This window comes from Strix uralensis, chromosome Z (assembly GCF_047716275.1).
Source record: "Strix uralensis isolate ZFMK-TIS-50842 chromosome Z, bStrUra1, whole genome shotgun sequence".
NCBI classification, from domain to species: Eukaryota; Metazoa; Chordata; class Aves; order Strigiformes; family Strigidae; genus Strix; species Strix uralensis.
The window spans coordinates 35,267,806-35,282,593 of record NC_134012.1 but is presented as its reverse complement, the minus strand read 5'-3'; the positions used below and the strand labels follow the sequence as shown (position 1 = coordinate 35,282,593).

The following is a 14,788-nucleotide window of genomic DNA, read 5'->3' as shown; positions in this document are numbered from 1 at the left end:
TATGTTATGCTTGGAGAGGTCTTAAAAACCTTTTAAATTATCTTGAATTTCATTCCAAAGGAAATAATAAAAAAAATTTATTATCTGTCTGCAGAGCCCTACATAACGTTTCAATTATAAATCTTAAAGCTGATATATCCATTATAGACACGCTGCACTTTTTTATTAAACCTTTAGACAGAGACTTCTGATCTGGTTGCCTTAATTAGGGACATATGAACAAGTCTGTGCATTCCAAAGCCTGTAGTACAATGTACTAAGAAAGCAAAACAATACTGTATTGATCAAGAGGTCACAAGATGTCAGCTGATATTAAATTTCCAAGAACAAACTATTAATTTTTTTCTGGTGTTACAGCAAAATACCAGGTTATTGACAAATTCTTCTTGTCAGTATTATTTATATTAGTATGTAGCATTTATAAACTTATTTTGTAACAAATTATAGTATCATCTTTTCCACAAGTCTTAACATGTTCTATAAGCAAAACTAACTTTACCAACACTAATAGCATCTTTATTTTGCAAAAGAAGTGAAAAAATCTGTGGCATTTGAACTCCAGACAGGCTAAACAACCATAACTCCCAGCAGAACTACATGATGACACAGGTATTTATCACCTCTGGAAGGTCAGTGTCACTAAGCAATATACCTAGGGTCCTCAAAGTCAAATCAGAAACTAAACTCTAAGCCTTTCTGTTGGCTCTCCACAAAACTTTATAAGGTAGAGGGGGTGCATTTACACACCTTGCAGGCTGGGTTTTTTTAAGAATCCTATGGTTAGTGTTATCTAATAAGCATGATAGTCTACTCAAAGCATTTTACAAAACTGATAAATTTGTCCTGTAGGCCATATAATGCACCAATGGTAGTCAGTGGCAAACTTACACATATGCACAAGTCAAAGTATTGCCAACAGCTGTTCTGAAAATTTTTTCGATTAATTAGCCTCTTCTCTCCAAACCCTCTGATAATACCAGAAAGCATAGAGTAATACTCAGATTGCACACTAACTTTTCACTTTGACTTCCCAGCCAAGTGTTACTGTCAAAGTCATATCTAGTCAAACCAAAGCAAGTTTGTAAGATTTCTTTCAGTAACAGGCACAAAATATGCTCTACGGCATGCAAGTGAATTTAAAAAGAACACATGTCCCTGTGACAGACTTCTGCTCTGTTCTATCAGCAGTCCTAATCCAGGGGACACCTATTTACCACAGTTTCTAAAGGTCTACAGAGTCAGGGAAAAGCAAAATCTTCTTAATGACGCTTCAGTGCCCTTAACCAAACCTCTGAGTCCTAGAAATGTCCCAAATAGCAATGTTACACTTTGGATCAACCTAAGAAAGAAGAATTCATAAAATCTCACCTTTCGTGAGAAGTTTAGATTACACATTTAAGAAAGAGACTAGTAACACCTTACTAAAACTTTTACACGTAACCACAGCTATAGATAAAGATGCACAGGGTTCCTCAATTACAAGAGACACTTCTCACTGATACGCATTGTAGGAATATTTTGCAGTGATCTTGTTGCACAGAAAAAATAAAGTACTATTCTTCCATACTTCTATCTCTAGAGAGGTTGTAACTCACAGTTTTCATTCAGTTTAAAATAATAACTATTAAGTCAATCTACGGGTTGTCTCCCATCCCATAGTTTTCATCAAACCATCTTATGTATCTTCATTTCTAAAGTCCTAATCTGCAATGCTGTCACTGAAACATGACTCTGAACTATCTTAATTTACATCATGTTTCCCAAAACCAGACTTCTGCTAGTAAACTCTCCATGCTGGCATTCTATGCCCTTGCTGCAACCCTATTTTCTAGGCTGCTCAGTCTAAGAGAAATACTAGATTCTACCTTACTGCACTAGCTGAAAACAAGCCTATGTCTTTAATACTGGCCAAATGTTGTCCGTCTTCATACAGCTATGCAGGAGACATGCAACATAATCCAAATGGCACTTTTGCTTGAGAGGCCCTACTTCAGAAATGAGGGGAGAAAAAAAAACCCCAATACTTGAAGTGTTTGCCCAGTATCACCTAAGAGTTTGAGGGAAGAATTTTGGGAAAATGCCAGGTTCAACAGCAGTCTGATAAGAGGCAAACAAGTGAGCAAACTCTTAAACTTGCTGCTTCAGACTTTCTACTAACAGTACTGGGCCTGGCTAGGATAGAGTTAATTTTCTTCATAGCAGTTCATATGGTGCTGTGGTTTAGATTTTTGACCAAAACAGTCCTGGTGGCCTGCATTCAACAGTGACACTAACTCAAAGCAGCTAACACTCTTAGCACTTTATACTCAGTTCACTTCTTATTCTGATTACTACAACCAAACTTTTTTTTCCTGAAATGAAGACAGACTTCCCTGAGCACAAACCCTGTTGCTAAGTAACTGCAAAATATGATAAACTGACCAGGAACAAACTGAAATCATGCAAATTTCCCAATAAGAACAATCATGTTCTGGAAAAACTATAAAGGTCACTTAAAAAAGAGAAGACCATGGATTTACATTTGTTATTTTGGAATTTATAAAGAAAAAAATAACTTTTTAAAATACTTTGGTTTTTAATCTTAAAAAAATAAAGTCTTCTCTTCTTTTTGCTGTATAGCCCAATAATCACAGCCCAATCAGCACTTAAATGAAGAGGCCAGATCTTTAGTATTGACAGATTTTTAAGTAGATCTCTCAACCACTTGAGTTGAAAGTGAAAAACAAAAACAAGACAGACTGCCCAGCCGCTGTGGCTCACGTAGCCCCTCATCTGCTAATTAGATTACAAAGATTTAAGTTTTTATTTTGATTGACAACTAGGCATTTCCATTTCAAATTCGATTACATTAAACTTTTTTTTTAATTGAAAGAAATACTATTACATAATAAATTCATAACTACAGCACAGTAAGGCAATAGCATTAAAAATTTAAGTTTCACACTTAAGAAGCTCGGTAAATATAAGGAACAAATGTCTTAGTCAATGTCCATTTTAATATTAGCTGTAAAGACTCAATCCACAGCAGAGCTAAATTTGACTTTCTGCCTCAACTGAGCCTCTGCAGCGATGCTGAAGCTTAAAGAAAAGATCTCTTTAAATAAGATCTTTCAAAGTTTAACTTAAACAACGCAAATTAATACTGAAGTTAGCATTACTGAATGCCTAATATTATAGACAGGTCAAAGCCGTTCTCTGCAAGGTTTACCACTAGGGAGAACAGAAAACCTATCCAACCTTACTGCTTCAGAAACTGTACTTTGGCAGCAGCATCCAGCTCCCCCCAGAACTGCTGAAGCCCCTCTGGGCATACGGAACTTTGCAAGATTGAGGAAAACATACAGTGGAGGAAAACATACAGTTCTGAAGAGCTTTTCAGTCTGACATATCTACAGTAAACCTACAGTTATTACCCACAGGAATTACATTTATAATTACAAATAAAACTGATACCAGTTCCCAAATAAAAAATCATATAGCCCATGTGAGGAAATCAATGCACCACAGGTTCAAGGCTAGGCTTTTAAGGACAACAGAAATCTCAAGAAGTTCCTTTATTCAATTTTAACAGTACCAGGCCCTAAAAAAAATCGTTTTGTGAAGATACAAAAAAATGCTCTTCATTTAAAGGTGTTATACAATGCATTTATGTCTACTGTTGCTAAAAAAATGCAGACACATATCATGACAATTTACATAAAATGAACCCATTTGCTCTTCAAGCAACATTTTGCCTGTTTTCTTTCCGTTTATTTGCACTGTAAGTTGGAAGCATTTTGCGTCTAGTATGTGATTTTTTTTAACAGGAACCATACAGAGAAAACTTCTATAGTTGTTTTTAAATGTGTACTTTAAAAAGTGTACTATTTTCACCTTTAAAAAAATTACTAGCTTTTATGTTGACATTCAGCTTGTTAATGTTACCCACCATTTCCAACATTTAAGCAGGCAGCAGTTTTTTGAGTTTGATACAGTAATCAAATATAAAGCTAGGTAGCACAGTGACTACCACTGACTTACAATTAATTTTAATGAAAACAGAGAAATATTTGTTCTGTATTAGATCAAATGAATGCAAGAGAGTACTAGTCCACAATCAACAGTAAAAAGTATTGTGTTATATCATATGTCCTACACAACCTTTTTGAATATATGACCTTTAAGTTGCTGAAGGTTGCCTCAGAATTTGGCTCAGTTCAGGCAAAACATCTGTTCCCTTTGCAGGTATACTGTAAGGACTTTTTTCTCAGTTGGATTTAGAGCACAGCAAGTGAGCCCTTTTCTGACCGATCATATACACCCCAGCATTTGTAAATCAAGCTCTGGGCTGACAACAGCAGGTCCACATTCCGTCACCCTTTCTCAGCTAGCAAGGCCATTTGACTGCTGTGAGAACTGCTCTTATCATGTCATCAAATCAAAGCATGTTGAGAAGAGGGAATGCAAGAGGCATCTGCAGAATTCCCACAATGTAGTGACTTTGGAACATTGACAGATGCATCTGTCATTTTATAACTTCAACTAACCTGCTGTCCGCTGCCCTGACATAGCAAAGCTGTCCAAGAGTAATTCCAGCTCTCTCATGTTGTTTTCATACGTCTCTGTTAGAAAGACCTGGTGTTTCTTGGCCTTTAGTTGACAGGAGATACAGACAAGACAAGAGGGGGAAAAAAGAAACGCATTAAAATAATAAACAAAAGAAATACAGATCATAATGGTATTTTTGTTCCCTTTTAATGTAAATTCCTGATATATTTGTTATTACTCCTTTTCCTGAGCCAAGAGACCTAATATGACATCACAAATAAGTAACACAGAACCATGAAACACACTTAAAATAGAACTAAATGCTTCAGGTAATCAAAAGAAAAAATGGTCTTCTGCTTTAAAAATATCTTAATGAACATTAATTAACTGCTGCCCATCTACACAAGCAGTGAAATCTATTGTTACACCCTACAAGGGCATCCAGAAAGACACCAAACTACTGGCAGACAGGCTAGAAATTCATGATTTGGCACTCAGTCAAATCCCACACCTATTCTCATTGCAAACCTGCCTACTTTAATTGTTAGTATCTTCCATGCTTGATAATAATATCTTCAATATCAAAAACTCCTCCTTACACATGGAATACAAACCAACAGAGTCCTTCAGACCCTGTCACTGAATTTTCTTTAAAAAAGCTGTTCACTAAGCGCAGCCTATTGTTCAACTCAAGACACTGGCTTTATTCTGAGAGCAAAGAGGTATTACAGAAGATTTTTTTAATCGCTAAAATAGAAAGACTATATCAAATCATTCCTTCAATTTATATCTGATAGTAGAACTTGCAATTTTCAAAGACATGAATCTGTCATTCCAGACAAGACCAAGGTCCTCTTGGACATATGTAGTTCTGACTTCTCAAAAAAATGTACAATTTTAGAAGCTGACTGACAAAAAGTAATACATCTCAGCAGTTTAGAAAAAAAACAAACCAAACACCAAACCCAAACCCTCAACAACCCCTCCTTCCCAAATCAAGAGGAAACTGGATTTACGTAACTTCACAATTTTCTTACAGCAAAGATTATGCTCAAAGATGTCTCATTACTTCTAATTACTCAACTCAGTACTATTCTAAATTCTAACGCCTGTTTGTTCTACTTGGTGATGGAAGCCTACCCTTTTTGTATTGAGAAAAATCCTACTGTTTTCTATCATATCTATAAACTATTGCTTTAGTTATGCTTCACTGCATGTGTAAGGATCCAGTCAATTTCTCAAGCGTGGAAAACATTCTCCCCAGGAAAACTGCTACATACTGGTAGCATATAACTGTCAGACTAAAAAAAAAACCCCAAGAAATGCATTTAATTCTCTGCAGTGTTCTTCACCATTCAGTTTAAATATTTTATAAATTTGCTTTACTCTTTCAATTTTAATTATATGTACTGTACATCAACTAATATATTATTCATATGTGTATTTCAATGTTAGGTCCCCTGTAGCATTTACACGCCTTTCCTTGTGTGTACTTTGTACTGCATTTCTTAAAGAATTTCCAAACCACTTCTATATATTCAAAAATAACCAAGTTTTTTTTCTTACTCTATAAAATTATCTATATTAAATAGAGCTTGAAATTGCTGAGCTCCAGTAAAAATATTTTATGGGATGCAAACACATTAAAATAATTTACTCTCATGTACTGATATATCTCAAAGACCTCATGTATTACAAATAAGAAAATACAAAAATATGATCAGCATCACAATAAAATAAATACTCTTTTTATATAAACTACTCCAGCACAGACAAGGTCAGACTAAATCTTCCCAGAAAAACCGTTTCCCATGGAAAAGTCAAATGTGAGAATTTTTTCAGTCTCCTCATCCAATTTTTTCATTTGGTTTAGTTAATTTACCACAAATTAGTCAGTATATTCCAGTCTGTTCAGCCTCCACTTCTCTGTGCTTTATTTGCAAACTGCATCTACACTCCCTAAGCCAGTTTCAGTCTGTTTTTCAACAGCAATAAAGACCAAAAGGAAATTCCTTAGACTAGCCAGTTTCTCTGCACTTCAGCTGCTAAGTATTTAGTATCTTTCCTTTCTAACTCCTATTTTCAATCACTGTCCCTATTATCAGAAATTGAAGAAAAATACTGTAAACTACAGTGCTGAAAATCCAGGCACAGGTTAAGAGTCCAGAAGGGTCTCAACATATCGATCTAATTTCTTATGTCTCACTGACAGGTATCTAATAAGAATGTGTAGCCTCGTAAAATCATGGAGTAATTTAAGCTGACAGGATCTCTGGAGGTCATCTGGTCCCACTCCCCACTCAAATCAGGGCCATGCTTGAAGTCAGGTTAGGTTGCTCAGAGCCTTGTCCAGTCAAGTTTTGTCAAGGATGGAGTTTCAACAACCCCTGCAGGCAACATGGGCCAGCATCTCACAATCCTCACTGTGAAGTTGGGGTTTTTTTCCCCCTTACAGGTAATTAGAATCTCCCTTTCTAAAACTTGTTTTCTCTCATACTTTCACTGCACAGTTCTAAGGAGAGTATAGCTCCATCTTCTCCATAAGCACCCATTTGATAGTTCACAGCAGTAGCTGTAACCCCCTTAGTTTTCTTCAGTCTGAACAAACACAGCAAGTATACATAACTCTACTTTGAAAAGGAAAATGGAGTCTACAAGTGTAGAAGTCAAACATTATCAATCACAGCTGGTGAAAGATACCTTCTGCCAGATCCCAACTATTCCAGGAGATGAGATTACTTTGCTCTCAGCAACTCCCATCATCATATTTGTGTTAGGGGATGCCATCCCTGTAGAACTACTGCAAAGGTGACAGTGTGAGTGTTCCTTAGGTTACTTCAGAAGGGAAACCAGGTGACAAAGTAAAGCCTTTACTCAATGAGAGTTCACTTCCCAGACCACATTAGTAGAAACAGGTGAAAGAACACTTGTAAAATAAGCCTTCTGCTAACTTTGCTTGAGTTCCTGCACACAGGGATGGATCATTCTTGACCTTGGAGGTGATCCTTGAAAATGACCTTGAAAATCAAAGGCAGCAGGAGGCTTGTATGGCTACACAAGGAGCTCCTAACTAAATTCAAATATTAAGCATAAAGGAGGTAGAAAGGGGCTTGGGTGTCATGGAAGAAATATAGAGATGCTGTCCAGGCATGAAGGGATATGCTTAGGAAAGCCAAAATGCACGTAAAGTTGAATCTGGCAAGGGAAAGGAACAGCAACAGGAAAGGCTTCCTGAAGTACATCAGCAGCAGAAGGAAGACTAGGCAAAATGTGCGCCCACTGCTGAATGGAGCAGGGAATCTGGTGACTACGATGCAGAAAAGGCCTTGTCAATGCCTTCTTCGCCTCAGTCTTTACTGGTAGAACCCGCTTTCAGGAATCCCACGTCCCTGAGATCAGTGGTAAAGTCTTCTTGTGAAGTTCACATGAACACTTGAGAATTTAAAATTCTCAAAATATATTAGGAGTATTTCCTATACTCCCCCCAGACACAATTTCCTCTCTCACAAAATATTCAGAATAGGAGGCTAGAAACCAAACAATATGGGAGCAAAGTCATACTTTCTGAACCTAGAATATATGCTGAATTGTAGCATATACAATGCTTCCCCAAGTCAAACTTCATATCCTTAAGAAGGTTCTGATTATCAGAAAAGATCTCTTAAGGACAAAAGAATTTTTGGTAGAAAAATGTGTTTGTCAACATGTTTACTCAATTTTAAAACACAACCACACTTTTAAAGAAATTAAATAGAAGCCAAGTATTTTTCGTTACAAATACCACATGGTCCAATCAGAACAAAATCTTTTTTCCAAATTATTTGTATCCTTATCTGTAAGGATAACCAGAATTATTGCGAAAACCTACTACTTGTAAAAATTATTCCACCCACTGTTGGAATTATGCTAATCCTCCAGAAGTAGGGTATTTGCATATATCTGGATAACTCCCTACTACCTTGGTTGCAAAGATATTTTCCTGAACTACAACTATCCAATCATTCCATCACCTGTTCCAGGACAGAAATGAAGTCCCCTTAATTTTTCAACATTTTCCAAAACCCACTGTTGAATAAAATAAATGCAAACTCTACAGATACTTCCAGAATAGCCCACATAACCTGATGCTGCAAACATGCATCTGTATCTCAAGTTCAATAACATTTAAAAAATAAACATGCAGTCAGGAGTTTGAGGCCTTTTCAAAACTAATTTATCGAAACCCCAGCAGTATTATGCAGGGAACTGGAGTGCAGTCCTGCAATGAACTGCCATTATTCCAATAATTTTCTCTACCTTGTTTACAGTACAGGGATCTTCCTGTGTGGCTTTCTTGCGCATGGACTAATTGACCCACTCAATCTGCACTCCAAATCCCAACTGGTGATGGCAGAGCAAGTGCCAAAGCCAGAACTATCCACACAGCCACCAGAAAGCAGTATGTTCAGATACTCCTTAAAAACCACCTGAGTAAATTCTTTACAAAACCATCAGAATGTTTACCAGGTGTGACTTTGGGGGAACAAAATCAAAGCATTTACAGAAATAGGCTCCAAATGACTGCTCCACAGTTAAAAAAAACTTAAGTGATGTTCTGTATAGCAGAGTAGTAGCACAAATTTTAAGCAACCAAGCATAATAAATCCATACAGGATAAAAAACAAAACAAAACCCTCACTCACAATCTCCCTCCTTAGGCTACTATTTATTTCTGCTCAAGTTATCTAGCTATTGAATACTTAATAGAGTTTCTTTATTTTCTTGTATTAGCTAGACTTTTTCAAAGCCTAGAGGAGTCTTTAAAAAGTGCCTAGCCATGTGTAAATTAAATGCAATTTCTCAAGAAATTTAGTGTCTCGGTTTAATCATCTGAAATGAAATTAATCAAAAATGCTCAAGCTTTATACGGAACTATTCTAGTTCCGTAAAGACAGATTTGTAACAAACTTTTGGTGGGAGAGAATATTATAAAGTACCTCTTTTGGTTTTTTGGGTTTGGTTTTATTTTAGTCCGAGAAAATTTTTCAAGAACTGGCAACTTTAATAGCATTTTTTAGTTGCCTGTCTTCAAACAATGGGACATCACAGCTTGAGTGACCTCTCCATTTCCAGAATAAATTAAAAAATTGGTTTCTTCATAGAAGATCATTTAGGCATATGCTTCAGACTGATCGCTCTTAAATTAGGAGAACAACAGAGTCATATCTGGGTAGGAACACTCCACCCCTGAATTAAGGCAGGCAAAACAAAAATCAAGCTAACATAACATTTAACAATCATTAGCACAAAATTAATAAAGACTGTGTATCAGGTTTTTTAAATTGAAAGAAAAAGCTCTGTTCACAATATATCATCTAGATGAGATTTACATCTTTGCCACTGAGTACTAGATTCTGTTCCACAGAATTTGTAGAACAGAATCATAATCTTCAGGGTGTTTCATTGTCTGTTCAGTCAATACTTAAGAGATTCCTGTTAAAGAACAGTAGTTAATGCCTATGTTCAGGAACTAGATTCTCAAACACTTGTGTTCTGATTTTCAGTTTACAATAACCTACAAGGCTATTACAGTCAGCTGAGATGCATACAGTGCATGACTACATGCATAGCTACAAGCATTATATGCCACATGGAAAAAGACAGACTCAGGGTATAATCTATTATTACACACTAACTATGCTATTCCTGATAGTATCTATACAAAGGGAAAGAAAGGAATACACAGTTCTTTCAAATTAAATTACTTTATACTAAAATACACTATCTTTAATTACTTCAGTTTCCTAATATGCATTCTGGTGAACTGGCGAGTTCCCCAAATTTCAATATATATTTCTCATAAATAAAGGTTCGACGTCTCCCACTTGTCCGGACCATCCACTACTAGGTGCCAGAAATGTAAATATCCTAATTAACTTCTAAAACTATTAGAGGACCTCTTACTCTTTTCATGGGGCAGGAATACAGCTGGGGCTTTTTCAATTTAAAACAAGTTCTGAATCACAATGGCTGTTCTTCCAAATTCCTATTCTTCAAACTAAAAATTTCTAAAAACCCTAGCTGGAAATAATGACAAGCTTGAGACCAATTTCCTCAGAAAAACATAATGGATATCTTGAGACCCTGCTCATGCTGAACATTCATAAGCAGTTTTCTTTGATACCAACAGATCCTATCACATTTGATCCATGCAAATTTCTGGCAAACTTCTGCCACATGCTGATATTTAAAATTAAAAGCAGCATAACTACTTTACTATACATTCAACAGAACCATAAAAAAAAAAAAAACAACCTCCTTTTTCATATAAAGTTTCCAAAGATTGTATTTTGTCCCTGCATAAGTCTGCTTCTTGAAAAACAAAGAGCCATGACTGGTTTGGTTATATTTCCCAAATATTTTACAAACAAAAACATTAGCTTGTTTTTTAGCAGTAGAGTGAGAAACCAATATAACACTATCAGACTGGAGTGAAAAGGATATATTCAGGATGTCTAACAATAGCATAAAATATAAGAAAGTAATGAATAGATCAAGACAGCAGGAGGGGGAAATGAAGGAAAAAGGACACACTGACATTTTCACACGATTTTGGTATATGGAAGCCTAATAACAGTATATGAAATGCTATATATACTTGGATTCTGCTAGAGTCTGCCACTTTTTCATTTTGGGAAGAAAAATAACAAAAAGCTGTCCAGACTGAGTAAACAAGACCACACACAGGCACTTCTGCTTCCCAAACAAATACAAAAGTCTTCAGGAAAAATACAAAGCCATCCAAGGTGATAAAAATCTAATCCCATAGGGGACCACTAATACAACTCCTCAGAAAATGAGTATTTTTATTACCTGTTCAAGACAGTCTTGTGGTTTGAAATCATTCCAGTATAACAATTAAAACAACTGACTCTATGAATAAGACAGTTCTTTTAACTGAGACAATCTATTCTGCTTTTTACCTTTCAACAATGTAACGTTCATTTTGAGTACACCATTTAATACTGTTGCCACTACCAGAAACCATGGTCATGAACAGAATTTTGTCCTGAATTCTTATCAAGTGTAACATACATTTTACTAAGGAACACAAAAAGGAAAACTCATCACAGCGATAGCTAGCAAGTACTCAAGGTTCCTAGTAGAAATTTTTCAGCTTAAAATTATATTTTATATTAATAAATAGCAATCATTACTGACTGTAGTTAGGGGAGACAGTTGCTTTTGTCTCTTCATATTTCTTTTGTGCCTGATAAGATTACTTTTTCAGGTTAACTAGGCCAGCAAATGCTTTTAATACATTAATGTTTGCATGGAAGAAGCTGTGATTCTCCCAGAGGGAAGAGGAGTTTTTGATTTGATTTTTCTTCAATTTATTAGTTAGCAATCTGTCTGGGAAATGGATAACACTAAGAAAATGTATGGAATAACTCCATCAACTGAACAGAAGACATCAGCAAGTCCGAAGATCCTCTGATGCAGGTTTCTGCTCCTGCTCACTGATTAGCACAAGGCCTATCAGCAGCAGGGAACAGACCACATTTACATTCCATACTCATAGCTGCAAAAGAGAGAAAGAGGAGACACTTGCAAGCCAGTACCAAAAAAAGTTTACATTGGCTAAGTATAGAAATACTGCAAATGCAATGGAATTTGAAAATTGCAAATACACAGCGGAAGGAAAATTTTCTAGATATCTGAAGACCTTTGCTTTGTCCCTGCTGCCATGCGACAGGACAACAAAATTGTTATTCAAAGTTGAAGTGGGTGGAGATAGGGGGAACACTCCAATTAGTCTTATGAAAGGAGAAAGCTTTCAGAAAATAATCCAGTAGAAGACATCCAACGTGCCAAATCCACACCAAAACAAACACAAAATCCCTCTGCTTTGTCACCTTCAAACAAGCAACTTTCAAGCAATTTTTACAGTCAAATACTTGCACTAAAACTAAAATGTTATGTGAAACAGAAATAAACGAGCCTACAATGGTAGCTAAGAAAGCTAGAAGAAGAAAAAAGCTTGGGTAGAAAGGCAGAACATTATCCACAAGGAATCATAATCCATATCTACAAATTGCCTTCTTTACTAGGAATGCAAACACAAGTTATTCTTTACACATAGCCATACTTTTAAAATAATTGCTTTCTGCAAATACCTCTTCAGTTAAATACATGGTATATCACTTAAAATACATTTCCAAATTAGCTTCCTCAGTGTATTAGCCATATTTTCTCATGTTTTACAGACAGTAACATAAGTAAACTCAGATTAACACAATGGCAGAGAATTCCTCCACAGCTCAGCACAGCAAATGCAGATTATGTTCACAGTTACGCTTAAAAAAACCCAAACAGTGAATGCCACAGGCTTTTTGTCTTACCATTGCAAGTTCCTCATGTAATTCTCCACAGGTTTTTTCATTATTCCCTAATCTCTCAGAGAGGTTTTTAATTACCTTCTTCTTTTCCTCAATCTTCTCATTCATTTGCTTGTTCATGGAGCAACATTCTTTTTCTAATCTGGAAAGTTTCAGCATTAGAATATTTTTATCAAAAATACTTTTGTCAAGTATACTATACCGTTTTAAAGGTAATCAATGGATATGGCACATGTCAGGTTAGCACATCATATGGTTTCTGAAGTTGCTTTTTTTTTAACTGAAGAAAGTTACATATTCCTTCTAAGACAGGCTTTTCAAGAAGAGGTTATGTTCTTTTCAGTTGCCTATGCTTGTGTTAGGCTTCCAGTCAAATTCAATTGGACATTTGGATATGGCCTCCAAATTACACATAATAATCAGAATTCATCATATTTTAATTAACACAGTAGCTGTCTTCAGAAAGACCATGTCACATCTGCATAATCAACCCTGATTTCGAGTGCAAAGCTTGCTCCTAAAGTTTCCACATACTTGACTATATTCTACTCAGAATGGCATGACTTCAAATTTTTCCACCAGCAGACTGTTCCCAAAATTTCAAACAGCTCTTGTACTATATTAGTCCTCCCGGTACTCAGGAAAAGATATATATAAAGAGCCTGGCATGGCTAAACAGGCAACTCATGAGAAAGCTACAAGGCCAAACAATAGCATACAGGAGACAGAAGCAGGGACAGAAACACAAGAAAGAATTTAGAAAGATTGCTGAGTATGTAGGCATGGTGTCAGGAAAGCCAAAAAGTCACCTAGAATTGATGTTTGCAACAGATGACAAAGATAGAAAGAGATTTTACCACTACATTAAGTTAGGAAAGAAAACATGGACCTGCGTCTACACAGATCAGGTAATTTATCAACAGCAGACACAGAGAAGGTCACCACACTCAATGCCTTTTTTGCCTCAGCCTTCCCTAACAAGGTCTCCCAAGCCTCTCTGATCAGTAAAAGGGCTCAAAGAGGAGAACAACTGCTAGCAGTAGGGGCCAATGTCAGTGAGGCTGTTCATTATCATCTATGAAAGGTTACAGAGATTGGGGGAGGTCCCTGGCAAATGGAGAAAGGCAAATGTCACACCTCTATTTGGAAAAGGGGAAAAGGACAAACTATAGACCAGTTAGCTTCCTTTCAGTCCCAGGAGGGTCATGAAGCAAGTCCTCTTGGAACAAATTTCTGGGGTCATAGGAGAAAAAGGTGATTGGGAACAGCCAGTCAGGATTTACCAAGGCTAAATCATGTCTGGCCAACCTCCATTATATTCCATGATAAAATGATCAGATCTTTGGACAAATGGAGAGCAAGTAAATTAAATATAATTCAACTTTAGCTTGGCTTTTGGCACTGTCTCACACAGTATTTTTATAGCCAAATTAGGACTTCAGTCTAGATATGTGAATTACAACATTGATAAAAATGGTTTGATGGTAAAGCTCAGATGGTAGTGGCTGGTAACAAGTGAAATACTGTAGGAGTCTGTATTAGAATCTGTTCAACATCTTTATCCATCACCTGGATTAGGCCAAGAGTGCAATCTCACTAAGTTTGTAGATAACAGTGAACTGAGTGGGCATCACAACACAACACAATCGATACACTCAAGAGAAGGGCTGCCATTCCCTAGAACTAGACAGGGAGGAGGAACAACTAGCCATGTATCAGCAACACACCATACAAGTAGAGATAGCTAACAGCATCCTGGGCTGTATTAGTAGTAGCATACCCAGAAGACCAAGGGAAGTGATTAATCACCTTTTATTTGGCACTCATTTCAACACATCTAGAATAATGACCAGTTTTCAAGCACACATCTCCCTCGTAACACA

General features: G+C 36.4%; 1 protein-coding gene across 3 annotated transcripts in view; it reads right to left on the bottom strand.

Moving 5' to 3' along the window:
- CCDC171 (coiled-coil domain containing 171) overlaps positions 1-14,788 on the bottom strand; it is a 152,661-nt gene that overhangs the window by 103,136 nt on the left and 34,737 nt on the right. For all 3 annotated transcript variants that reach the window (XM_074857223.1, XM_074857222.1, XM_074857221.1), the window contains 2 exons: positions 12,909-13,047; positions 4,527-4,629 (listed from right to left, as the gene is read on the bottom strand). In XM_074857223.1, coding sequence (XP_074713324.1) covers positions 4,527-4,629; positions 12,909-13,047 — 242 coding nt within the window. The remainder of the gene's footprint in view (positions 1-4,526; positions 4,630-12,908; positions 13,048-14,788) is intronic.